The sequence below is a fragment of the Microcebus murinus genome, chromosome 6 (genome assembly GCF_040939455.1).
Source record: "Microcebus murinus isolate Inina chromosome 6, M.murinus_Inina_mat1.0, whole genome shotgun sequence".
Classification (NCBI taxonomy): domain Eukaryota; kingdom Metazoa; phylum Chordata; class Mammalia; order Primates; family Cheirogaleidae; genus Microcebus; species Microcebus murinus.
This window is the reverse complement of record NC_134109.1, coordinates 69,424,417-69,451,588: the sequence shown is the minus strand read 5'-3', so window position 1 is coordinate 69,451,588 and position 27,172 is coordinate 69,424,417. Positions and strand designations below refer to the sequence as shown.

At 43.1% G+C, this 27,172-nt stretch overlaps 3 protein-coding genes across 5 annotated transcripts in view; 2 read left to right on the top strand and 1 right to left on the bottom strand.

The window, feature by feature from the left end:
* RNF212B (ring finger protein 212B) overlaps positions 1-24,940 on the top strand; it is a 45,524-nt gene extending 20,584 nt beyond the window's left edge. The window contains exons 11-15 of one of the 2 annotated variants that reach the window (XM_076004170.1): positions 112-160; positions 4,029-4,068; positions 4,711-4,808; positions 6,456-6,517; positions 24,589-24,940. In XM_076004170.1, coding sequence (XP_075860285.1) covers positions 112-160; positions 4,029-4,068; positions 4,711-4,808; positions 6,456-6,517; positions 24,589-24,654 — 315 coding nt within the window. In that variant the 3' untranslated portion in view covers positions 24,655-24,940. Of the gene's footprint in view, positions 1-111; positions 161-4,028; positions 4,069-4,710; positions 4,809-6,455; positions 6,518-8,344; positions 10,160-24,588 lie in introns of those variants that run through there. The other variant, XM_020285868.2, reaches the window with a different exon arrangement.
* The window catches only part of NGDN (neuroguidin), a 301,612-nt gene that overhangs the window by 104,017 nt on the left and 170,423 nt on the right, over positions 1-27,172 (top strand). The window lies entirely within an intron of this gene.
* HOMEZ (homeobox and leucine zipper encoding) lies at positions 9,074-26,538 on the bottom strand. 2 transcript variants are annotated; one of them, XM_012752618.3, is made up of 2 exons: positions 26,415-26,538; positions 9,074-12,700 (listed from the first exon to the last, which is right to left on the bottom strand). In XM_012752618.3, the coding sequence occupies exons 1-2, from the start codon at positions 26,452-26,454 to the stop codon at positions 11,091-11,093; spliced, it is 1,650 nt and encodes a 549-aa protein (XP_012608072.1). In that variant the 5' UTR covers positions 26,455-26,538; the 3' UTR covers positions 9,074-11,090. The 2 variants fall into 2 exon arrangements, with proteins under 2 accessions (XP_012608072.1, XP_012608073.1); XM_012752619.3 differs by lacking the exon at positions 26,415-26,538 and adding an exon at positions 20,375-20,560.

The window sequence follows — 27,172 nt, the reverse complement described above, 5'->3', positions numbered from 1 at the left end:
ATGTCCACCCTGGGAGAACAATATATGCTTGATTATGTAGAACAGAGAAATAGGGAAGCCAGAAAAAAAAAGGATATACTTATTAATTGATGTTTATTATTTGTCCATCAGGGAGGCAGAGGCCTGCAGGGAAGGAACACTCCCAGAAACTCTTACACTGGTGAGAGGGGGGAAAACAGTGTCAGAAGTAAATAAATTCTGTGCAGAGACCAGCAGATTTCTGGCTTTCTATGCATTGAAAATCTCTGGTCAATACTGTTTCTGGATACTCTCATAAAATAAAGAAAAAAAAAAAAAAAAAGAAAATCTCTGGTCAGAAGATGGAGGGTAACTCTTGAGTAAAATAATTGACTTGGATTTTTAAATCGCCACAAGATGGCAGTAGAAGTTAGGTGTAAAAGGAAGGTCAGGAGGATGCCAGTTGTTAGTCTGAAGGGTATCTGACTTCTTCACTGTGTATTAAACATAAAAGTATTCCAGTGCAGAAATATTTGGGGGCCGGGCACAGTGGCTCACGCCTGTAATCCTAGCACTCTGGGAGGCCAAGGTGGGCGGATTGCTCAAGGTCAGGAGTTTGAAACCAGCCTGAGCAAGAGCAATACCCTGACTCTACTATAAATAGAAAGAAATTAATTGGCCAACTAATATATGTAGAAAAAATTAGCTGGACATGGTGGCGCATACCTGTAGTCCCAGCTACTTGGGAGGCTGAGGCAGGAGGATCGATTGAGCCCAGGAGTTTGAGGTTGCTGTGAGCTAGGCTGACGCCACGGCACTCACTCTAGCCTGGGCAACAAAAGTGAGACTCTGTCCCAAAAAAAAAAAAAAGAAATATTTTGGTTCTACTCACTTAATTTCTTATCTATATCCTCTTAGAACTACTACTGTTGTTACTATTTATAAGGGCATTAGCCAGTCCCTATAGAATACCTATAAGAGATTTCTCTTTCTTTCACAAAAAGACAAATTTGAAATTCCCAAATCTCTTTCATTTTTTTTTTTTTTTTTTTTTTTTTTACACAGAGGCTCACTCTGTTGCCCTGGCTAGAGTGCTATGGCATCAGCCTAGCTCACAGCAACCTCAAACTCCTGGGCTCAAGCAATCCTTCTGCCTCAGCCTCCCAAGTAGCTGGGACTACAGGCATGCACCACCACACCCAGCTAATTTTTTCTATATAATTTTAGTTGTCCAGCTAATTTCTTTCTACTTTTCTACTTTTTTTAGTAGAGACTGGGTCTCGCTCTTGCTCATGCTGGTCTTGAACACTTGACCTCTAGTGATCCTCCCACCTCGGCTTCCCAGAGTGTTAGGATTACAGGCTAGATTACTTTTTTTTTTTTTTTGAGACAGAGTCTTGCTTTGTTGCCCAGGCTAGAGTGAGTGCTGTGGCATCAGCCTAGCTCACAGCAACCTCAAACTCCTGGGCTCAAGCAGTCTTGCTGCCTCAGCCTCCCAAGTAGCTGGGACTATAGGCATGTGCCACCATGCCTGGCTCATTTTATATATATATATATATATATATATATATATATATATATATATATATATATTAGTTGGCCAAGTAATTTCTTTCTATTTATAGTAGAAACGGGGTCTTGCACTTGCTCCGGCTGGTTTTGAACTCCTGACCTTGAGCAATCCACCCGCCTCGGCCTCCCAGAGTGCTAGGATTACAGGCGTGAGCCACCTCGCCCAGCCAAGATTACTTTTTTTAAGAGAAAACTTACCAAATTTATTTTAACGTGTATACTTAAGAACTCTCAGAAAAATGAAGATTTCAGGTTAGATTATTGATTTGACATCTTTTTTAATATAGACATTCCCAGTCATAAATTTCACTCTAGCATTGCTTTCCCTGCATCCTATAAGATTTGATATGTTGTATTTTTGTTTTTATCATCTCAAATTATTTTCTAATGTCTCTTGTGATTTTTTTTTGACCCATTAGTTATTTTATTTTATTTTTTTAGATAGAGTCTCACTCTGTTGCCCTGGCTAGAGTGCTGTGGCATCAGCCTAGCTCACAGCAACCTCAAACTCCTGGGCTCAAGCAATCCTTCTGCCTCAGTCTCCCTAGTAGCCGGGACTACAGGCATGTGTCACCATGCCTGGCTAATTTTTTCTATATATTTTTAGTTGGCCAATTAATTTCTACTTTTAGTAGAGATGGGTTCTCACTCTTGCTCAGGCTGGTTTTGAACTCCTGACCTTGAACGATCCGCCTGCCTCGGCCTCTCAGAGTTCTAGGATTACAGGCATGAGCCATCATACCTGGCCTGGACCTGTTTTTTTAATCCATTCTGCCAGATTCTACCTCTTACTTAGAGAATTTAATCTGTTTACATTTAATGTAATTACAGATAAGGAAGGACTTCTATTATTTTGCTATTTGTTTTCTATCTAGGTCTTATGCTTTTTTTTTTTTTTTTTTTGAGACAGAGTCTCGCTTTGTTTTCCAGGCTAGAGTGAGTGCCGTGGCGTCAGCCTAGCTCACAGCAACCTCAAACTCCTGGGCTCAAGCGATCCTCCTGCCTCAGCCTCCCGAGTAGCTGGGACTACAGGCATGCGCCACCATGCCCGGCTAATTTTTTTATATATATATCAGTTGGCCAATTAATTTCTTTCTATTTATAGTAGAGACGGGGTCTCGCTCTTGCTCAGGCTGGTTTTGAACTCCTGACCTTGAGCAATCCACCCGCCTCGGCCTCCCAAGAGCTAGGATTACAGGCGTGAGCCACAGCGCCCGGCCGGTCTTATGCTTTTTGATTAGCCTATTATTTGCCCCAATTGATATTTTTCTCCTTAGGTAGCCAAACAAGTACTTCTAATTTTTATCAATTATACTCTTGGGGAAAGGTTTTTCTACACTTAGTGAGCTCTGAGGTCCAAGTCCTTGGAACCTGATAAATTCCATGTCAAGTCAAATTATGATAGCCTTGCAAGTGGGGTCTTCCAGGGAACCACCACACAGGTCAAATAATGACAATTTTCTTGGTATGAAACTTTGAAGTAATTCTAACCCCATTCCATCCCCTCCTGTGACTGCCAGAGTGTTTTCACCATGAGTGTGGCCTGTTGGTTTTCAAGACTACCATGGAGCTGGGGAAGGAGAAATGGAAATAGGGCAAGTTAAAATGCCACAAAATTTGTTTTTCTTCAATAAATATTCTTTCTTTTTTCCCTTTTTTTCTATCATTTTTCTCTGTATTGCATAAATATTCTCTAGATTGCTACAAGCCCTTCATTAGTGTCTAGAGTTCTAAAAAAGCTTATTCTGACCATTTTGCCAATTTTCTCATTTCTTTTATGGAAGAGAGAATTTTTGGAGGCCTTTGCTCTATCATTTTTGCTGATGTCACTTCTAGCCAATTTAATGACCATTTGTCTATACCTATTCTTTCTGGTAATCTCCATCTTAGAGGGTGAGCCAAGCCACACATACATTAGAGCACATCAAGGCAGTGATGGATCCTGGTCCATAGACTCATGAAAAGGAGAGGAAAGCACCTTTTGTTTTTTTTTTTTTTTTTTTTTTTTTTGGAGACAGAGTCTCGCTTTGTTGCCCAGGCTAGAGTGAGTGCCGTGGCGTCAGCCTAGCTCACAGCAACCTCAAACTCCTGGGCTTGAGTGATCCTTCTGCCTCAGCCTCCCAAGTAGCTGGGACTACAGGCATGCGCCACCATGCCCGGCTAATTTTTTATATATATATCAGTTGGCCAATTAATTTCTTTCTATTTATAGTAGAGACGGGGTCTCGCTCTTGCTCAGGCTGGTTTTGAACTCCTGACCTTGAGCAATCCGCCCGCCTCGGCCTCCCAAGAGCTAGGATTACAGGCGTGAGCCACAGCGCCCGGCCGGAAAGCACCTTTTGAAATACTGCTAGGTTATTTGTGAACCATTAGTTCCCAAGCCTAAGATATATACTAAAAATCTTTGATCCCCATTTCCTTTGCCCTGAGCCCCAGTATACCTAAATCTCTTTTCCAGTTCATATATTATTTCATGGGATCATTTTTATGCTTTTCAGAAACCCCTTCACCAGCCTCAACTCACAGCCTGTCTTATAGGTGAGTAACACTCTGTTTCCTTTCTCTTGGGATCTGTTCACATTCTGCCAGCAGCCCTGGGGTTACTTCTCCACTGGCCTGTGTCACTGAAATTTATAATCTGCCTTGTAAACAAAAGAGAAGGTTGAATACCACTGTGTTTAATATACATATGAATTATTTTATTCTTAGTTGCAAGCAGGGGATTTATTCCCCTCTCTGGCCTAAATGTATAGGCCTTTTTTTTTTTTTTTTTTTTTTTTTTTTGAGACAGAGTCTCGCTTTGTTGCCCAGGCTAGAGTGAGTGCCGTGGCGTCAGCCTAGCTCACAGCAACCTCAAACTCCTGGCTCAAGCAATCCTGCTGCCTCAGCCTCCCAAGTAGCTGGGACTACAGGCATTCGCCACCATGCCCGGCTAATTTTTTTTTTTTGTATATATATTAGTTGGCCAATTAATTTCTTTCTATTTATAGTAGAGACGGGGTCTCACTCTTGCTCAGGCTGGTTTCGAACTCCTGACCTCGAGCAATCCGCCCGCCTCAGCCTCCCAGAGAGCTAGGATTACAGGCGTGAGCCACCGCGCCCGGCTTGTATAGGCCTTTCATATGCTTTTTACCTTTACCTTTCCTTTTCTCTGCTGATGCTTTTATTTCCCTTCCTTAGATCTTCATCTGCCTCCTCTGGACAGGGGATTTTTTCTTTCAGACCAACCCTAAATGGGGATTTAGGCCACACAAGAGTCCTCACCCCCAACAATTCTGGTAAGTTAAATAACATTCCCAAAGGAGTGGAGCTTCACCCATTGACACATCTATTAAAATATGTGAGCTCAAGCTCCTGAGCTCAAGGTCTTTCTTTCCTTCTTTCTTTTTCTTTTCTTTTCTTTTCTTTTCTTTTCTTTTCTTTTCTTTTCTTTTCTGTTCTGTTCTGTTCTGTTCTGTTCTGTTCTGTTTTTTCTGTTTTTTTTTTTTTTTTGACACAGTCTCGCTTTGTTGCCCAGGCTAGAGTGAGTGCCATGGCATCAGCCTAGTTCACAGCAACCTCAAACTCTTGGCCTCAAGCAATCCTACTGCCTCAGCCTCCCAAATAGCTGGGACTATAGGCATGCGCCACCATGCCCGGCTAATTTTTTCTCTATATATTAGTTGGCCAATTAATTTCTTTCTATTTATAGTAGAGACAGGGTCTCACTCTTGTGCAGGCTGATTTCGAACTCCTGACCTTAAGCAATCCGCCCGCCTCGGCCTCCCCAGAGTGCTAGGATTACAGATGTGAGCCACCGCGCCTGGCCTCTTTCTGTTTTTTTAAGAGACAAGGTCTTGTTCTGTCACCCAGGCTGGAGTGCAGTGGTACAGTTCATAGCTCATTGCAACCTCAAATTCCTGGGCTCAAGTGATCCTCCTACCATAGCCCCTTATAGGGACTGGGACTACAGGCAGGTATCACCATGCCTGGCTAATTTTTTATTTTTTGTGGAGACGGGATCTTGTTTTGTTGCCCCAGCTGGTCTTGAACTCCTGGCCTTGAGTGATCCTCTGGCCTTGGCCTCCCAAAATGCTGGGATTGTACAGGCATAAGCTACTCTGCCTAGCCTATAATGAAGATTTTTCAAGGTACCAAGAAGTTGGGATATGCTCCCCAAAGAGCATTGTCTCCAGTTTGGCTCCTTAATATTCTTTAAGAGTCATTTGATTTCCCTCACAGTGGAGGGAAGCTCTCAATTTTGCCTGAATAGCACTCATCCTGTCACCACTTGAGTCCTACTATTTAGTTACAAGGTTGGCTTATAGCATTAAACTGGCTTTTTTTTTCTAATGCAGGGTCTTGCTCTGTTGCCCAGGCTAGAGTACAGTGGCATCATCATAGCTCACTTAAATCTCAAATTCTTGGTCTTAAGAGATCCTCCTGCTTCAGCTTCCTGAATAGCTGGGACTATAGGCATGTACCACCATGCCCAGCTAATTCTTTTCAGAGATGGAGTTTCTCTGTGTTGCTCAGGCTGGTGAACTGGCTTTTTTGGATCCCTGTGTTGCATATGTTGGGAGCTCAGTTCTGAGGTTTATAAAACCAATATCCTTTCTTCTCCCTGTCTTTTTCAGTAAAGGTACGATGGCTACCAATCCTCTTGATAAGGGGCTGCCATCTTCCATAATTCACCTAAATCTTTATATCGTTTATCTTTCTACTTATAGTTAAACTCAAATTTCAGAACTCTCTGCCAGCACCCTGTCCTCACAGGAAAAGAATGGACTTTATAACTCAGCTCTTAAATTGCTTAGCTAATCGTTTTTTCCCTTTTGAATAGTGTTCCTTTGATTAAGAACTACCTAGTTACCCTGACCTGAAAGTAACACTGCTAAGAAACTGCCCAAGTAAGTTATCTTTCACCATTCCATTCTATCCATCAGGTCAGAGGGAGAACAGAACCACACCAGAGAGTCTTCCTGGTTTTCAGCTACCAGTCCTGCAGGTAAGGCCTGGCTTGTCTAATTTGACTGTGCATAAAAACTCACATGGTTAGGCCTTGCTTCATTTTGGTTTCATTATGGGATGGTGAAATATAACCAGTGGAAAATGACATGAGTTTCAACTATGGTAATCATATGGTTACAGTTTTCCAGAATAGTCTCAATTTTAAAGATTCTATCCTGTCAGATTAGCTTCCTGCTTTGGGGTTTTAAAATTAAGTCATGTGGCAGTGAAAGGCTTTAAGCTGAGAGGTCTTGGCCAGGATAAAATAAGTGTGAACACACTGGTAATCCTAGTAGTTCTACAACAAAGTATTTTCAATGGAATATGTCTTTTTGGTGGAAATACTGCTTGAACTAGGAAAAAAAAACATGTTTTCTTCAGAGATAGCTAGAATTTTTTTTTTTTTTTGAGACAGAGTCTCACTCTGTTGCTTGGGCTAGAGTGCCGTGGCATCAGCCTAGCTTACAGGAACCTCAAATTCTTGGGCTCAAGCAATCCTACTGCCTAGCTGGGACTACAGGTGTGTGCTACCACACCCAGCTAATTTTTTCTATTTTTAGTTGTCCGGCTAATTTCTATTTTTAGTAGAGACAGGGGATATCGTTCTTGCTGAGACTGGTCTCGAACTCCTGAGCTCAAGTGATCATCCCGCTTTGGCCTAGTGCTAGGATTACAGGCATGAGCCATTGAGCCTGGCCTAGAATAATGTTTTATAATTTGATGCAACTATCATTCTGATTCAAACAATAAAAAGGAAAAGGGAATGGTAACAAAAAGAGGTTTGATAAGGAGTTCTATTAAATGAAGTCTAGTCTAGTCATGTCTTTTAAATTAACTTTTATGGCTTGGGTATTGAGGATATTTAGGGCCCCTTTTCCATTCCAATATCCTGGTGACCCCAGGGACAATTCCTTCATACTAAAGTAGACATATGTTTTGCTCCTATATTCCAAAACGCCCTTTATTTCATCAGCAAAAAATTAAGGTTTGAGCTTTAAGAGGCAGCAGTGGGGAAATAACATCCCTCACTAAGATTCTCACAATGGAGGGATTAACATACAGATGAAAAATGACCTATAAACCATCTGTAAATACATGGCCCCTAATTGGATCTTGCTTGAAACAAGCTATTAAAAAAAAACCACTTATGAGACAATTGAGGAAAATCAGATCTATGGGATATTTGATATTAAATAATTGTTAATATTGGGATTATTTTAGGTGGGATATTATGATTATATTTCTAAAAATAGCTTTTATATTTTGTAACTACACACTAAAATATTTATGGACAGGAAGTTAAATGATGTCTGGGTTTTGCTTTAGTATAATTTAATAGAGAGGGGTAGTGAAAAAGTAGGAATAAAAGATTAGCCATGAGTTATTTGCTGAGGTTGAGTGATGGGTATATGAGTTCGTTATACTATTCTATGTATTTTTTGAAAATGTGAAAGCTTACAAAAACCAGTTAGTGAAGAAAGTGCCATTTCCGCAGAGGCATAAGAATGCTGCCTCCTTGGTAATCATCTCTGGGTATGATAGTCATATATTCCAGGCCTTCCAAAATAGTTTGATTTTCAAATATTCAACCTTATTATCACCATAAACAACTGAAATGTCCTAGAGAGTTTTATAAGTAACAATAAAGCCTTTGTAACACTAAATATATCAAATCTCAGTTTGGAAAAGTTAGTTATCATGCAAGGGGGAAAACTATAGGGAAGCAACCAGCAGTGGTGAACTTCATATAATGGCTTGAGAGGGACTTACTTGCCCGTTTTGTTTTTATAAACACCCATATCTACCTTCCTGTCCTCTGCTGCAGACTCTCTACCAACAACAGAGGCAGATGGGCTTAGCCAGGGGGAGTGAAGCATGGACTACTTCCAGATAGACCATCTTCAAGGTCTGATCTATACATACTGGTGAAGGATGAACTGTAGTAGCACCCAGTACTCATTAGGGGTGATGGCCTTGTAAAATATGCCCCTTTTTGTTTCCTGGTTTTACTCTGTACCTTATTCTCTCTGGATGTTTACCCTATTTACACTGTATTACCTACCAGGGAAGTAGTCAGGTCTTATATGAGGCTAGTGCTTCGGGAAGTTTATGTCTTTCCCAAAAGACCTATGTAGCTCCCCTCATCTCCTACAATTTGAAACAAAGATTGTAAAAATAATTCTTGGTATCATGCTTAGGAGTGGGGGAGGTTGGGGAAAGTTGGGGGAAGAATAATATACTCATCAACTATGTTTCATTTCTGAATTTCACTTTTTAGCTTTGATATATTGTCCTATTGCCAATGTTAACAAGCAACAACTCTGTTCCTTGTTCTAATTTATTATGCCTTTTCTATTTGCCTATAGTTTCTTCTATGTCTAGCTACTATTAAATATGTTGATTTTCCTTTCTGTGAAAATAACAGGTGGAGACACTGATTTTCAGCTTACTAAAGTATTCAGATAATAAAATAAAGAAGATGCCCTCTTATTGTTACTGCAATTCTATTACCATTATAAACTCTAGAATGGCAGAATAGACAAAGAACACTACCACGGAGATCAAACATTTATTTTACTTTGGATACTAAAAGGCAGACATGATTAATTAAATAGGTGGGCCATTCACAGGAAGGCCTTTAGCAAAAATATTAGAAAAACATAAACATAGTGGGCATCTGCCAGAAATAAATTAGTTCTTGGGAATGATCTTATATCTGAATTAGGATCCTGCTGCCCTTATTGGTAGTCTGAATTTATTTATTTTGAGACAGAGTCTCAGTCTGTTGCCTGGGCTAGAGTGCCGTGGCATCAGGCTAGCTCATAGCAACCTCAAAATTCCTGGGCTCAAGCGATCCTCCTGCCTCAGCCTCTTGAGTAGCTGGGACTACAGGCACGCACCACCGCACCCAGCTAATATTTTCTATTTTTAGTTGTTTGGCTAATTTCTTTCTATTTATAGTAGAGACAGGGTCTCGCTCTTGCTCAGGCTGGTCTTAAACTCCTAAACTCAAGCAGTCCTCCCGCCTCGGCCTCCCAAAGTGCTAGGATTACAGGCATGAGCCACCGCACCTGGCCAGTCTGAATTTATTTTTTAAAGGCATTTCTAGACATTTTCTCTTTGGGGCAAGAGCCTATGCTGTAGCAAGCAGAGTTATCTCCAAGACTGTTGTATCTCTGGTCACTCCTGAAGCCTCAGGAATTTTAATCATTTGATGGCTGGGAAACAATCTGCCTGGTCATAGATGCTGAACTTTGAAGTTTTTGTTCTTCTTTTAACTTAACCCTGTAAGCCCTGCCCCTTCAACAAATAAATAAAAAGTATACTAAACCAGAATGTTAATGGATTTGGCTCCATTAGTTCCTAAACCATAGAAAGTGGCAAAATGCAGAAAAAGAACCAGTTTTATTTTTGGCCTTTTTATTATTGTTCTAGCAATTTAGGGCTTCCACTCTTTTATGGTTAACCCACTGATAATATTTATTTGCTTTATATCTGACCCCAACTGATGAAAACCATTCTAAAACATCAATAATTAATTCAGTTAAAGACCATGGTTCCTCTGTCCCTAAGACAGATTCTATAAAGAGAGGGGAAAGTCTCTTTTTTGGACACAGGTTGATAGCAAAAAGATGAAAAATTAGTCTCTGTCAGCTGGACATAAGATAATGTCAGGTTTGTAAAACCAAACCTGGAACCTACCTCCACTGTCCCTCAACCAGGAGAAACTATTCTCTCTCCTCTACCCCTCTCTAACATATTTCTACTTTTTAAAAGGACATCTCCCCTAATTCCCACCTCCAATAAATATCCAGTCTAAATTATTCTCCATTCAGTTATTAAAACTTTTTCACAAGCTCTGTGGGGAAGATTTACCCTGAGACAAATAGTGAACAGTGTGGGGATTTCAGAAAGAGATTTAAAAAAAAAAGCTACAAGGCAAGGTGGTCCCAGTAGCAGACATGAAAACATTCTGCTTCAGGTGTGGTTCAATAATGAGGCAGGTGAAACACATAAAGTCAAGCTGGTGTAAGGAAGAGGAAGTGTTTGTGATGAGACTGGGACACATTGAGATTCCGAGTTGCATTATGCATAGACTTGTGCTCAGATAAGAAGGGGTGCAAGGCAGCCTTATATCCCAGGGAAAATGGTGGGATTGGGGATGCACTGGCATCATCAAGTGAATCAGAATTCTTTACTCCACTTTCAATTCCTTCTGTAGCTGTGGGGCCAAGGTCTGGCGTCTCTGTAGTACACTGAGGGAAAAGAACAGTGGATGTGAGGAGAGCAAGAGCCATTTCCCAGCCTATAGTTTGCCCAGATCCTTAGCACTCTTCACATTAAGGCCACAGGCCTGGATTTCTGCTGATCCACTCCCAGCCTTAACTTTGCATCCTATAGTCATCGTCCCTGGTCCACCCTTACTATATCCCCGTCATCCACCCTGAAGAACACAAAGCTTTTTAGTACTTTGCCATAAAGTAATTTTTAAAAATGTGGTTTCTTTGTTTCAACAGTTAATAAGTTGGTTCATCTTTTAGTAACAGATCTCCCCTCCCCTAGCCCCCCACTCAGTCTTGTATGATCACATCATCATCGTCATCATCTTCCTCCTCCTCCTCCTCTTCTTCCTCATCATCTTCTGGCAGTTCTTCCTCCTCCTCTTCCTCTTCTTCATCGAGACAAACTACAACCTCAGCTGGCTCAGGTAATCGAGAGTCAAACCAGTCCAGTACCTGCTGGGTGCTAAGCCTTGATGCCTTACTCAGTTGAGGGATATCAGTTTCCCGTAGCTGTTGGTGGGCTGCCCAGTACCTCTCCAAGGGTTGTATATCTGGTGGGGGTGGAGGGATCGGCAGAGGTGGCGTCTCAGCCCATTCATTCAAGGAGCGTGTTGATGGTGATGCTGTGGGAATTGCTGGGTCTTGGAAACTAGGGGCACCAGGAACTGTGTTGTCCCGAAACCATTTTAGTTGCCCATGCTTCAAAGCATAGCGTGTGTCACCAAACCACTGAATGATCTCAGGCCGAGGTAAACCAGTGATCTGTTCTAATTTATGATAATCCTCACGCCGCGCCCATTGACATTGTAAAAAAAAGGATTTGAGGATAGCCAGCTGCTCTTTGGTTTTGCGCTTGGTCTTTCGTTGGCGCTGGGTATCTGGGGAAAGGTACTCTGCAGGGCGAACCCTACCTGGTACTGAGTTATGCCGTAGCCTTTGGGGCCAGGCTGGCTCCAGCTGTGGGGGTAGTGCCTGTTCATTGGGTGACAGAGACTGTGGAATACAGCCTTGTGGCTGGAGGGGTTTAGAGGTGGCAGTAGCTCCATTAGCCAGTACCTGGAAAGAGGAAGAAGAGGTAGAGGAAGAAGAAGGAGTCATACTAGATGCTGACTCCTCCTTACAACTACTGGCAAGTAATGAGATTGGTGAGGGCTTATCACGAGCATGTGCCTGGTGGACAGCTTTGGAGTTGTTCCAGGAAGCAGTACCTATGCCATGTGACTGGTTGGGACCCCTGCTTGCCTGCTCCTTAGAGAGGCCACTGCTTTGATGATCCTGCCAAAAATCTGATTGCTGGGGGAATGCTCCACTGCCCGTTGTCATCAGGGGCTCCTTTGCTTTCTGGTGACTCAGTGGCAGTGGTGGTATCTGAGAAGCCTCCTCAGGCTCTACCTTCAATCCTTTAATCTGGGTAGGCTCACTAAGAGTCAGAGGACCTATTCCAAGACCAACTTGTTCTTGAGGTGGCATTGGAGAGGGAGGCACCTCCTCTGGGGGCCGCCCTGCATGATGAGTAAAAGATAGGAGGGATTTGAAATGAAGTTGGTCTCGATGGTAGACCACTCGGGCTCGAGTCTCTTCTATTTCTTCTGATGACCAGCTAATGCCACAGCGGAGGCGCTGGGCCATAAACCAAGTCTTGACTTTCTCCATCTGTAGCCCATAACGTAGGCAGAGAAGGGCAATGTCTGCTAGGCTGGGATAGGGAAAGTAGCTGAAGGTTTGTAGCAAGTGTTCATTGCCATCTAGCTCACTGGTCTGAGCTGCTTGGGTCCACACAAGCTGTAGCTCCTCAGAGATTGGAGGGAGGCAGATGAGCCCCGCTGGTGAGCTATTAAGACTGCTGGCCTCTTTATTAGGAGGCATGGTGCTTTCTGATTTGTGCCCTTCAGAGATAGCTGTAATAAGAAGAGAAACAGCTCAATCACTGGGGCTCCTCTTTTGGCAAATCATTTAATTTCTACCAAACTACCATGTTTCCCCCAAAATAAGCCCTACCCATAAAATAAGCCCTAGCAGGATTTCTAAGCATTTGCGCAATATAAGCCCTACCCCGAAAATAAGACCTAGTGACGGGCATGGCTACACAGCGTATCTGCACAACCCATGCATTTTGTTGCAGAGAGGTAAAGATGAGGAGCAGCCCTTCTCATCAGCCCCATCGTGACAGCTACTATCCCAGAGGTGACCAGAAAGCTGCGGGCAGCCCCACCAACAAGGTCGGCTCCCCCTGTCAGGTCCCAGCCATCCTTGTGCATGCTGCAAGCTGAGGCTTTGAGGGGAAAGTCTCAGTGAAGGAGAGGGATGCTCCACTTTAGGTATTGTGTGTCCCCAAGGGGAAGAAGGAAAGCTGTGGCTGCCATTTTACTCAGCACTGTGGGCCTCTCTCACCCCCCACAAACACCAGAGGCTAGGGAAAAAGCTTCAGCAAGCAGTCTCTTACTGAGCCCAGAGAGATCATTTCTGCTCCACTGTACAGATTGGACCTAGTGCTCACTGGATCTCTGATAAATAATCCAGCCCTGCTCATTTAACGAGAGCTTTATTGCTTGAAATGAGAGATTGGGGCCAATGGTTCTAAAGGAAATTGAGTCACAAGAAATTCAGGATGGAATTCAGGGTTTGGAGAGTTATGATGATGTTCCAGAAGAAGACGACTTAACTATATTTGAATAAATGTAGATTGTTGTACCATACTTAAAAAAAATAATACATCCCCTAAAAATAAGCCTTAGGGTGTCTTCTTGAGGAAAAATAAATATAAGACCCTGTCTTATTTTCGGGGAAACACAGTAACTGTTGGATACCGAAACAAATTTCTATTTGTTTTGTGTTGTATTGCTTTAAAGTGTGTCAACAATTTCTCATTTAATTTTCATAAACTTGTGAAGTCATCAGAGCCTATCATTTCTGTTTTAGGTATGAAAAAACTAAAATTCATAGAAGCTAAATTACTCCAAGTCACATGGCTAGTGAGTGTTGTCACCAAGTCAAAAATCTTTTTTTTTTTGAGACAGTCTCACTCTGTTGCCCTGGCTAGAGTGCTGTGGCATCGGCCTAGCTCACAGCAACCTCAAACTCCTGGGCTCAGGCAATCCTGCCTCAGCCTCCCAAGTAGCTGGGACTACAGGTATGTGCCACCATGCCCAGCTAATTTTTTCTCTATATATTTTTAGTTTGACAATTACTTTCTTTTTATTTTTAGTAGAGACGGGGTCTCGCTCTTGCTCAGGCTGGTTTCGGACTCCTGACCTTGAGCGATCCTCCGGCCTCAGCCTCCCAGAGTGCTGGGATTATAGGCGTGAGCCACCATGCCCGGGGCGAAAAGCTGTCTTTAAAGGTTAAGAAGGAAAACTAATCCTTATATAGTCTTTTTTTTTTTTTTTTTTTTTTTTTTTTGAGACAGAGTCTCACTTTGTTGCCCAGGCTAGAGTGAGTGCCATGGCATCAGCCTAGCTCACAGCAACCACAATCTCCTGGGCCCAAGCAATCCTTCTGCCTCAGCCTCCCGAGTAGCTGGGACTACAGGCATGTGCCACCATGCCTGGCTAATTTTTTGTATATATATTTTTAGTTGGTCAATTAATTTCTTTTTTCTCTCTTTTTTTTTAGCTCGTCATTTGTCCACAGAATTAATTTATTTCTATTTTTAGTAGAGATGGGGGTCTCGCTCTTGCTCGGGCTGGTTTCGAACTCCTAACCTCCAGTGATCTGCCAGCCTCGCCCTCCCAGAGTGCTAGGATTAAAGGTGTGAGCCACCACGCCCCACCCTTATATAGTCTTTGTCATTGCAATTCAAACTCACTTCTGGAAACTGTCCTCTAACTCTCACCCTCTAAATTCAAGGGACAAGAATCAAAAAATGAAGACTCAACCTCAAAAACAAGAGGAACAATCATCTCAGAACTGTTACTCTTTTATTTTCTTTCTTTTGGAGACCCCCCTCTGTCACCCAGGCTGGAGTGCAATGGTGTGATTATAGCTCACCACCTCTAATTCCTGGGCTTAAGTGATCCTCCTGCCTCAGCCTCCCAAGTAGCTGGGACTACAGGCATGTGTCTCTGTGCCCAGTTTGTTACTAATTCTTTAACTCCTAACAATTTATGATGATCTTTAGAATATGGAGAGAGATGTTGGGAACATAACCAATGAATATCTGGAAGGTAGGACAGCACTGTCCTCTGCCCAGCCCCCGCCCTCTTTCTTTCCCTTCTTGATGGTGGAGTGCTGGGGGAGGGGAAGGATAGCACCTTTAAACCCTAAGCCCCAAACCGATAGCTGTAGTTTTTCCTTCTCTCAGTAGGATGAGAGATATGGGTCAGGGATCTGGGATAAATGAAGCTCACTCCCCCTGGGTTTAGGTCATGTGAAAGTGGAGAGGGGAATGTTTCCTCCCCCCCAAGTCAGCCTGGGAACAAAGGTTATCCCCTCCCCCAGCCTTTGTCTTTTTCAACAGCTAGCCTCTCTCCAGGGAGCCCAGAGAGCTCTCTCAGACACTAACAGCCCCCTCCACATAGGGCTGAAGGCCTCCTGCTCTTATCTTTTCAGCACAGCTTTCTCCTCAAGACCAGGTGGATGGGCTTATTAGAAATTGTACCCAGCTCCGCAAGCTACCCAGCAGCACTGCTGCTCCAAGGTTATAGGTGTGGGGACTGCAAGGATAGCCCCTGGCTGTGCTTCATTCCTGAAATACCTGTTCAAGTTATTTCCCAGAATATTCTGTCGACAATTTTAATTCAGCTCCCTAAGTAGGTATTAAAGACCCTTTAACACATCTGTCGCCCTTTACTATTAGGGGAGTCCCATCTGTGTTTATAAATATTACTTTTGATTTGATAAGGAGAGGATTTCTATTAATATGTAAATACTACATGAATTGAGAAAATAAATTTCAAATCCCTAAATTTAGAGCAATGTAATATCAGGAATTTTACACTATGATTAAAAAATTCAGAAGTGGGCTAGACACAGTGGTGCAGTGGCTCATGCCTGTAATCCTAGCACTTTGTGAGGCTAAGTTGGGAGGATCACTTGAGGCCAGCAGTTCAAGACCAGATTGGGCAAAAGATGAGACCTCATCTCTACAAAAACTTTAAAGAAAAATTAGCTGGGCATGATGGCACGCACTTGTAGTCCTAGCTACATGGGAGGCTGAGGTGAAAGGATCGCTTGAGCCTAGGAGTTAGAGGTTGCAGTGTGCTCTGATTATGCTACTGCACTCCAGCCTGGGTGACAGTGAGACCCTATCTCTAAAAAAAAAAAAAAAAAAAACATTAAAAGAAATTAAGAAGCATTTTAATGCATGTTACCATTCTCTTTTAACAAGCAAACTTAACAAAGTGAAGGCCATGCAGATCCTAAAAATAATGCATCCTGAAGAATGCCTTAAGAGGGTAAATGGAAGCAGCATGGCATGGTGGGTAGAAATATGAATTCTTGAGTAAGGCCAATCTGTGAGTTTGAATTCCAGTTCTGCCACTTATCAGCTATGTGCATCTTGGGCAAAAGTGACTGAACTTATATGAGCCTCAGTTTCCTCATGTCCTCCAAAAAATGGAGACAGTGATGAGTATAGGTAAACAGTTATATATTTTTACCAAGCATGTACTATGTGTGAGGCATTGTGTATAGGCAGGGCATAAAGCAGTTGTTAGAAATGGAAATCCTGGGGTGAGGCAGATTAGAGATTAATTGCAGCTCCACCACTTTCTAGAATGCTGCTTGTCCTTGGGTGAGTTACCTCTCTAAGCCTTAGCAGAAATAAAAGCACCGAGAAGTTGACTAAATGAGAAAATGTAAAAATGCACTTGACATTATGCCTAAAATAAAGTAAGGCTCAATAAATATCAGCAATTATTATTACTTCAGCTTTATGGAGTGATTCTGATATAAGGTAATGCTCCTCCTAGACAATGGGGGAAGTAGAGCAAAGACTGAATCCTTTAAAAAGCAATGCCCAACCTTTTTGGCAACAGGGACTGTTTTCATGGAAGATAATTTTTCCTTGGACCAGGAAGAGGGGCATGTTGGGGATGATTCAACCGCATTACATTTATTGTGTACTTTATTTCTATTATATTACATTGTGATCTATGATGAAATAATTATACAACTCACCATAAGTTGAGGACCTCTGGTAACACATTGACTGCCACACTAGAAAAAAATAACGTTTCCCTGGGGCTACGGTGTTTTATTACGAAAATAGAATTAAAAAAATTTGAAAACAAAAACGGTCATTTCTAATTTAATGAAAATTTTGTTTTTTATTGTTTTCAATGCATGAGTTATATGCAGCTTGACACACAGTTCTTATGGCTCCCAAAGTGAAGAGATGTGTAAGTTACATTATGTTTCACAAGGCCCCGGGCTCAAAACTGATGTAAACTTAGGTGACAGTTAATGCGTTAAAGTCATGGTTTTCAATCTGGTTTTGCAAAGCTCTAATTCTAGCTAGCAGTGGAAGAAACCAGGCTATGTATGATTTTGTACTTTTTATATTTTGGGGTTTGGATACCATTTCAGAATGGATTTTGCTGCCTTAAAAATGTATGGAAACCACTGCTTTCGAGTTGTCTAAAAAATTTAGATCCTTTTTGATTTCCAATGTGATCACTCCACCTATCCCCTTCCAGGTTCATCCCATACACAGTTGAGTGGCCTGTAAGGCACTGCTTGCCATGGCCAGGTGCTAAATCACCATTTAGAAACTGGTTCACAAGGAATACCACCAAATCCAAGCTGGAGAATACTTTATGATGGCAACACTTGACATCTACTCAACCTCATTAGTGTCTTGTTATATAAAGATACTATAATACTTTAGATATGAGGAAAATGTACCATAAGAAATAAAGCAGTCCAGTGTGAGGATGAAGATTGCCAGATGGGAATATAAGGCAGACACAGCTATAAGCCTACAAGGAAGCACTTTGTTTTCATTCATATGGTTTGACAATCTTCAGATTCGCAGCATCAGCTTGATATTTCAGTGTAACATGCGAAACTGCAAATAACATATTTGGTGTACTGTATACATCTAGTTTTCACTTACACAAAACACAAGTTATGGAAAGACTTCCTGAAACAGAATGGTGGCTTAAATTGAGGCACAGCTGTATAACTGGTACCTCCCTGAAAGAATCTGGCTTTGAACTGAACTAGAGAAAACTACAGCCAGAGTGGCTCATGAGAATTGTAACAAGTAGGATAGACCGTATAGTAATCAAAACTATAATGAAGATACTAGTGTCTTGTGTCTCCATTTTGGATTAAAAAAGGTAAAAAAAAAGAAGGGCATCAAAGCTGGAGAAGTAAGGAATCCTAGGGCAGAGGTAGTAGTGGTGGTGGTGAGCATCTATTCTAATAATTACTAAATTTGTATCGTCATATATCCATATTTAATATATGCCAGATATGTCCTACTGCTGCTACAAAGTCACTAATAAAAATATAGTCAGTAATAACACCCTACTTTCCCATATCCCTGGGGGGATGGCAGAGAATGGGCTGCCTTAAACTTCCAGTTTCAGTGTTTACACAGTCATAGAAAAAAAGGACTTTAGAACTTTAGGCTTGAACCTAGGCTTATGGTTAAAGTAGGAGACAGTTAAAATGGGAGATTAGGTATGATCCTGCTGATTTCTTAAATCTTTATTTAAAGATCTGAAGTACTGCTACCTGATATGTGTTTGGTGATATAGTTTTAAGGGCATTAAGGACTTTTAGTTATATTCAACTTAGATGCTTCTTAACTTTTTGGATCATGAACCTCTTTGAGAATCAGATAAAAGTTACAGACCCTTAGAAAGTTGACTCTCCCCCGCACACACAAACATTCACTCTTACACAATGAACTCAGGGGATTCACTGCCAAAAAGTTAGGTTAAGAACCTCTGCCTTATATCCTCCCAACTTAATAAAGGCAATGGTGGTAATTGCTTAAATATGAACAAACAGCTTGATGTGAATAAACAGAAAGAGTGGATGGAAGACTTGAGAATTCGAATAAGTCGAGAAGGGACAGGGTAATCATGATCTTACCGTAATTGGAAAGAGCAGAGAAGGGAGGGGTGCTCAACTGGGCCAGGAGCCTGGCTTAATTGACCCACTGGATTACATGACCCATACCCACAGTGTACTCGATACTAGAGGTTAGTAGGCTACTCTCTAGTTTGCCAAAATCATCTGCTTCATTCAGTTGTCCTGTGTGCTTGGGCCAGTTTTGTGTGATCCAAACTGCTTATGCCCATGGTTTTTCTGTATCTATATGATTAAACTTCACATAAACCTATGAAAAATTACTGCATTAAAAACTGTCCCCATGAAAACTAAGTCAAATGCTTTGGAGAGACATAACACAAAGGAGAGTATACAAAAATTGTTTTGAGTTGGCCGTGGGCAAGACAACTGGAAAAGACTGGATGGGACTGAAAAATCTCAAAAGTATTTTGCACTCAGATGGCTTCAAAAGTGTCTAAATTCTCACTTCAATTTAAAGAACCCCAAACTGGAAATCATAGATGATCAAGTGTCTGAGTAGCTCTCATCTTAAGACTGCACATTAGAAGTACCTGGGAAACTTGAAAACCAGGCCACCCTCCTCCCCATTCTGATTTAATTCGTCTGGACTGGGGCCCAGCCATTCGTAGTTTTTAAAGTTCTCAGGGTGCAGCCAGGTTTGAGACTCCCTTGTGTAGTTAATACTAGAAAGACAATTCGGAACTCCAGTCAGCAGACTTACACACACAAAAAGTCTCACCACTACACCAAAGGATTGGTGGAATGAACATACTTTTAATTATAATGTTTAAGATACGTATGCATTATTTTTAAAATTCCTAACTTTGGCTTTTTCGATTACTGCCATCTACCTATCCTAATCACATATAAAAGGGCTTCAAATGTATGGTGAGGAGGTTCACATGATAAAAAAGATCTTCTGATCTGGGCCCACATTATCAAACAGGTCTCAGCTTGAGTCTTCTTTCAGTTTAGAAGTCTCAGATTAGGACGCAACACCAGGAACCTCTGAGGACTTGGGTTCTCAATTTCCTGGTTGGTTTTCTGAGTGTGACTGGGTACGCGAATCAGAAGGGGCAGTTTCTTCTAAACCTTTCGTTCCCAAAGGTCACTACTCCCCAGCAGTAAGGCCAGGTTCTGTAGGTGTGTTGAGGTAGCCAGGAGGTAGTGAAGGGAGCGGGGCGGAGATGGGGGGGAGGCCTGGGAAGGAAATGTTTCTCCTATCCTCCATTTCACAGGCAGACTAGAAGGCTCTGAACTGGGTCAGGGAACAAAAAGTTGCCGTACTTGGGGCGATGAGCCCCAGGAGCCAAGCGAATCTCAATCCTCCCCTCGCCAAGGGCGCCCCAACCCAACCTTCCCCTCCTCCTCCCTACACAGCCACTCACCCTCCCCCCAGTTCCAACAGGGAACCAAAAAGTACGGAGGAGAAAGGAGAGAGAACCGGGTGACTTCGAACCCAGAATTCTCCTCCCCTCAGAACGGGGATGGGGCTCTGGAGATCTTACACAGGCAGGGAGGGGAAGTCCAAGGGGCTGGGGATCACTCACCGCGGTCTGGCCCGGGCGGCGGCTCCCAGCCTCGCACCATGGGCCGGGGGGGAAAGGGGGAAGAGGGCAGGGGGGCCTCCGGGTGGTAGTGGGGTTGCTGCCCGGTGCGGCCTGCTCCGAGCCCACCCGCGCGGCCGAGACCAGGACTGCCCCCCCAGCCCCGAAAGCGCTCCCGCCTAGCCCAGCCCTGCTCGAGCGACTCGGAGGCGGGGCGGATGGGTGGGACGGGCGTCCAGGGGCGGTGCAAGGTGGCCCGAATCCTGATTGGTGGGCGCAGGCAGGCAGGCACCGTGGAAACGCATTGGGCCTGCCATTGGCTGCATGGGTCTTGGCTGAAGCCGGTTATTGGCTGCGTGGGCCTCAGCTAGGGTCATTTATTGGCTGCGTGGGGCGGGCAAGATGTCCCCCGAGGCCAAGTTGCCGTGAATGGTACCTCCCCCTACCCTCGACCTTTTGGCACCAGACCTTTGGAGTACACCCGGCCGTGATCCTTCCGAAATTCCCCAAGGAGAGACACAGTACTTTGCTGAACTGTCTGGACCTCCAACGACTCATTTGTTTCCTCCTGAAGGAAGCCCTCCAGGAAGACCCTTTAAGAGTCCCCGCCTCAGCCTTACACACGAACTGCGCCTTCCCAAGCCAGAGCCCAATCGGCACCACCAGCGTCAGCTGTAACGATGCGCCTAAAGCAGCCGGGAACTTGTTCTCGAGATGGATCGGACGTCTTGTCACCCGGAAGGCGAGGATCTCAGGAGCCCGGCGTCTTTGGCCGCTTCCCGGGTCAAATTGGCACCAGACAGATGTTCCCGTAGACGAAGTGCTGGAGCAGTCACCTCGTTGGTTCCTATTAGACCCTCGGACTCCCCTCCCTGCCCTAGTAAAGGGGATCTGGAGCTCTGCCTAATATAGGGACCTTAGTTTTCTCTGTCAAGAAAGGGATGGGCGGGCGCGGTGGCTCACGCCTGTAATCCTAGCACTCTGGGGGGCCGAGGAGGGCGGATCATTTGAGCTCAGGAGTTCGAAACCAACCTGAGCAAGAGCGAGACCCCGTCTCTACTCTAAATAGCAAGAAATTAATTGGCCAACTAATATATATAGAAAAAATTAGCCAGGCATGGTAGCACATGCCTGTAGTCCCAGCTACTTGGGAGGCTGAGGCAGGAGGATCGCTTGAGCCCAGGAGATTGAGGTTGCTGTGAGCTAGGCTGACGCCACAGCACTCTAGCCTGAACAACAAAGTGAGACTCTGTGTCAAAAAAAAAAAAAAAAAGGGATGAAGGCTGCGGGTCTAGGGGAGGTGGGGAGGAGGAGGATCCTTTGAGCCCAGGAGTTTGAAGCCAGCCTGGACAACATAGCCCCTGCCCTGTCTCTTAAAAAAAAAAAATTGCTCACTCCTGTAATCCTAGCACTTTGGGAGGCCTAGGCGAGAGGATCCCTAGAGGTCAGGAGTTCGAGACCAGTCTGAGCAAGAGCGAGACCCTGTCTCTATTAAAAATAGAAAGAAATTACCCAGACAACTAAAAATATATAGAAACAATTAGCCGGGCATCATGGTGGTACATCCCTGTGGTCCCAGCTACTTGGGAGGCTGAGGCAGAAGGATCGCTTGAGCCCAGAAGTTTGAGGTTGCTGTGAGCTAGGCTGATGCCACGGCACTCTAGCCGGGGCAACAGAGTGAGACTCTGTCTCAAAAAAAAAAAAAAAAAAAAGATTGTTTTAATAATAATAATAATAATAAAAAGATGACAGTAAAATGGACTTTCCACCAAAGCAGTATCCAACACAGTGTGAGGATCTGGGCCAAAATTTATATATTTAGAATTCCCTATCTTCTAACTAAAACTTGGGCAAAATACTTTCTGAAATGACTCTTCTCATTTTGGTCTTTGAAAAAGTCTCTTCTTGCCTATTTGGATCATGTAATAGCTTATATAGCTACAATGGTTTATAAAACAATTTTAGACTTTGCCCTGCATTTTCAGACTTCATCATTCCCTCTCCTTACATACCCACAAACCAACCATCATAATGCCTACCTTTTATTTTTCATTGATACACTGTAAGGTCTAACTCTTTCAAGATTGCCAAACATCTTAACTATCTCTGTTTCAGTGCTGAGCCCTATTTCCTGTTGCTGGGTTTATATTTTCCCCATGTCTCTCTCTTCTCCCTCATTACATTTAGTAACAATCTCAATTCCTAAGAGCCAGTCCCAACACCCTTCAAATTAACATCTGGCAAAAACATCATAGGAGTAAACAATGGTAAGACATATATATTCAGTGTTAAGTTTAGAAACTTTTGATCCTTCAGGGTTTGAGCCAAAGCTGATAGTATACATAGACCTTCTCCTAAATCATGACCATTACAATGCTCCATTGGTTTGTTTGTAATGAAGGAAGGGAAAAGTGAAATATTTTAGGCGGCAGCAGCCCTCAGTTGACAGTGGAGAGGTCATTTCCTCATAATCCAAGCAATTAATGAGACTGGGCTGACTGGGAAGAATTCATGCTTGTTCGGCTGGAAAGCCAGGCAAAAACTGTCTGTGGGAACTAAACACACCTGATCCTGGAGGGTTCAGTGAATCATTCTGGGTGTCCCTGATTGTGGGCTTGGAATTACAAAAGGTGGACAACTCGGTCACCTTTCTTGTCTCAGAAAGGCACTCACTTCCAAGAGTCAGGAACTGGGGGAAGAATGGAAGATAGATTTAGGAAAAGGAGGAATCCAAGGAAAGAAGCAACTCTCCTGCCCCAGTTGTAGAGTGTGGGCTGAAGCCTTCTCCTGTGTGGGTTTCAATATCTATAGCTTTAGAAGATGGAGTGGACAGGGGAGGGGAAGTTCAGGAGAGAGGGAGAGGTCTATGCTGACAATATAAAGGGAGAGTCCCACCTTTAACAGGACAATAACCCTCTGAGCTCTTTGAGGAACCAGTGCTGAAGAATGGAGACTCATGCCTTCCTCAATATAGAGATGGTAATGCTCCATCTTTGGTGAAAACTTTCTCTCCCTTTGCATTGCTGAATTAGCAGAGGCACATTTACTCTATAGCTAAGGACTCTAAAGTTTCAGGGCTCACCTCTTCAAAGGCAGTGGAGGAGCCCCAGCAAGGTGTTAACATGATCATAGGTTTGTATAAAATTTAAAAATATATATTTAAACTGTAACTGGTTAAAGTTGATGTTTCTTTCCTTTCTGACTTCTCTATCACATTTCCCTTTTTGTCAGGTAGCAGTGCAAAGGCCATGGACACTTAGGGATTGGCTAAGGAAGTTGAGTTAGGGATACATTTAGTGTGGGTTTAGAAATTATACCTATGTGGTTTGCAGTTAATTCTGTGAATAAATTATCTCTGTGTAGGTATGGTGTTATGGACTGACCTATGTCCCCCCATCCTCCCAACATTCAATGTTAAAGTCTTTTTTTTTGAGATAGAGTCTCACTCTGTTGCTTGGGCTAGAGTGCCGTGGCATCAGCCTAGCTGACAGCAACCTCAAACTCCTGGGCTCAAGCAATCTTTCTGCCTCAGCCTCCTGAGTAGCTGGGACTGAAGGCATGTGCCACCATGCCTGGCTAATTTTTTCTATATATTTTTAGCTGGCCAATTAATTTCTTTCTATATTTAGCAGAGACGGGGTCTCGCTCTTGCTCAGGCTGGTCTTGAACTCCTGACCTTGAGCAATCCTCCCGCCTCAGCCTCCTAGAGTTTAATGTTATTTATTTATTTTTTTTTATTTTATTTTATTTTTTTTTTTTGAGACAGAGTCTCACTTTGTTGCCCAGGCTAGAGTGAGTGCCGTGGCATCAGCCTGGCTCACAGCAACCTCAATCTCCTGGGCTCAGCGATCCTACTGCCTCAGCCTCCCGAGTAGCTGGGACTACAGGCATGCGCCACCATGCCCGGCTAATTTTTTGTATATATATTTTTAGTTGATCAATTAATTTCTTTCTATTTTTGGTAGAGACGGGGTCTCGCTCAGGCTGGTTTCGAACTCCTGACCTTGAGCGATCCGCCCGCCTCGGCCTCCCAAAGTGCTAGGATTACAGGCGTGAGCCACCGCGCCCGGCCTAGAGTTTAATGTTAAAGTCTTAACCTCCAGTACACTTCAGAATGTAACTATATTTGGAGATAAGGTATTTAAAGAAGTAATGAGTTAAAATGAGGTCTGTAGGGTGGGTTCTAATACAATGACTGATATACTTTTTTTTTTTAGCCAGTCAAATTTAGCAATGGAGGGTGGAATACCAACTTTAATGACACTAATGTTAATAAGTTCTGAGAACCCACTACCATTAGACCACCCGACTGATATCCTTATAAGAGGAAATTTGGACATGTGCATGAACACAGGAAAGACCATGTGAAGGCAGAGGGAGAAGACGGCTATCTACAAGCCAAGGAGAGAGGATTCAGAATGAAAGTAACTTTCCTAACACTTTGATCTCAAATTTCTAGCTTCCAGTACTGAGAAATTAAATTTCTGTTGCTCAAGTCACCCAATCTGTGCTATTTTGTTATAGTAGCCCTATCAAAGTAATATATATAGCTTTCAGGAATACTACTAATGTCACTAATTCAAAGTGCTATGACATTAATCACTGCATATTTGAAAGACTCCAAAATCTTATACCACATAAATGAAAGAAATTTGATAGAGGTTTTTCCAAGTTTGACAAAAATCCTAAAAATTTATGGGACATTATCACTTACAAGATGTGAAGGTGAAATTTTTCTAAATTATCAAGAATTTTTTTTTTTTTGAGACAGTCTTGCTTTGTTGCCCAGGCTAGAGTGAGTGCCGTGGTGTCAGCCTAGCTCACAGCAACCTCAAACTCTTGGGCTCAAGCAGTCCTACTGCCTCAGCCTCCTGAGTGGCTGGGACTACAGGCATGCGCCACCATGCCCAGCTAATTTTTTCTATATATATATTAGTTGCCAATTAATTTCTTTCTATTTAGAGTAGAGACAGGGTCTTGCTCTTGCTCAGGCTGGTTTCGAACTCCTGACCTCGAGCAATCTGCCCGGCTCGGCCTCCCAGAGAATTATCAAGAATTTTAAAAATGTGATCAATCATGCCAGAAGACTAAGTTACCTTTCTTACTCTTTATAGAAAACATATATAATCATCATATAAAAAGGCTATCAAGGCCGGGCGTGGTGGCTCACGCCTGTAATCCTAGCACTCTGGGAGGCTGAGGCGGTGGATCCTTTGAGCTCAGGAGTTTGAGACCAGCCTGACCAGCCTGAGCAAGAGACCCCATCTCTACCAAAAATACAAAGAAGAGACCCCATCTCTACCAAAAATACAAAGAAGTTAATTGGACAGCTAAAAATATATAGAAAAAATTAGCCAGGCATGGTGGCGCATGCCTGTAGTCCCAGCTACTCGGGAGGCTGAGGCAGGAGGATCACTTGAGTGGCCCAGGAGTTTGAGGTTGCTGTGAGCTAGGCTGATACCATGGCACTCTAGCCCAGGCAACAAAGTAAGACTTTTTCTCAAAAAAAAAAAAAAAAAAAAAGGCTATCAAAGAGCTTGCAGCCAAAACATTGTGGGGAAAAAAAAATACAGATTTGTCAGGCAGGTAACTTTTGACAACTTTTTAAAAATTGTAATTGTTGATATCTCTTCTCATTCTAAAACAAATATTCACCTTTGTGCCTGATTCTGTATTTGTAATTTTGTACTTATTTTTCTTAAAAGGGGCTCCAAAAGTTGTATGCTTCAGGTATGAAAAAACCTGGGTCTACCTGGGACCAACCAAATGGATATGGTGAGTTTCTGTGCCATTTAGGGGAACTATACCCCAGCATTCTGTGCCCTATCCCCTAATACCAAAGCTGGAGGGGGGGGAAGGCCAATTAGTCAGAGCTGCAAGTATTGAGGATTTGGGATAGCAAAAGCTGTATTGAAAGTGTTTGTGTGTGAAAGCAAGAGTTCAGACAAACCTACCACCAAGATGTGAGAGGTCTGCAGAGGCTAGGGCCACAGAGACACTAGGCTATAAGCCAGAGAGAGGACCCTTGGAAAACCCCACCTACCTCTCCTTGTGCTCCTCATGCTGACTCTACCCTTCAGCATGTCTGGCTTCGCTCACAACACATCTGAAGAGAGAGGGTGCTCTGTGGTGACATCATAACTTGTCCATTATGATGCAATGAGGAGCCATCTGATTATTCTCAGTCTAGGGCTTTCCTATTAGGAATGTCCTCATTTTTTCTGATAATTAGTTTCTTTCATCAATCAAGTGATGTGGGAGGCACTCCTGTTTCAAGGACCCCTTCTCTTTATTATCTATTTCTATCACTTCAGTCTGGATTAGACAGAAGTCTTTGCTTTCTCTATCCATACATTTTGTCCTTTGCTTTAGGGTTGCCCTTGATAAGGAAGAGGCTTTGCTCTTCCCTACAGTGCTTTAAGGAGCAGAATGTAACTCAGATGGTTCCCTTAAGGAAGGAGTCTTCCACCCAAGGGGAAACACAGGGCTTTCCCCCAGCGGTTCCCTTTAACTGCACTAGCAATTGGTGCTGGATGTCAGGTAATGAAGAGCTGGGCCCTGGTGACTCTCCTACTACCCAAAATAGTAGTAGGATCCTGTTGAAATATCTTATAATTGGGCTGCCTGACTCCTCCATATCGCCTTCCTTCCCAACTTTTGCACAACCAGAGGACTCCAGCAGAAAGGGAATAGGACTTTCAAGAAATGGAGGGGGGTCAAGGAGAGAGTCTTGCCTTTGGGTTTCTTGCCACCCTTGGCCCCAAACAAAGACTACTTCTGAATATCTTATGACATACTTTC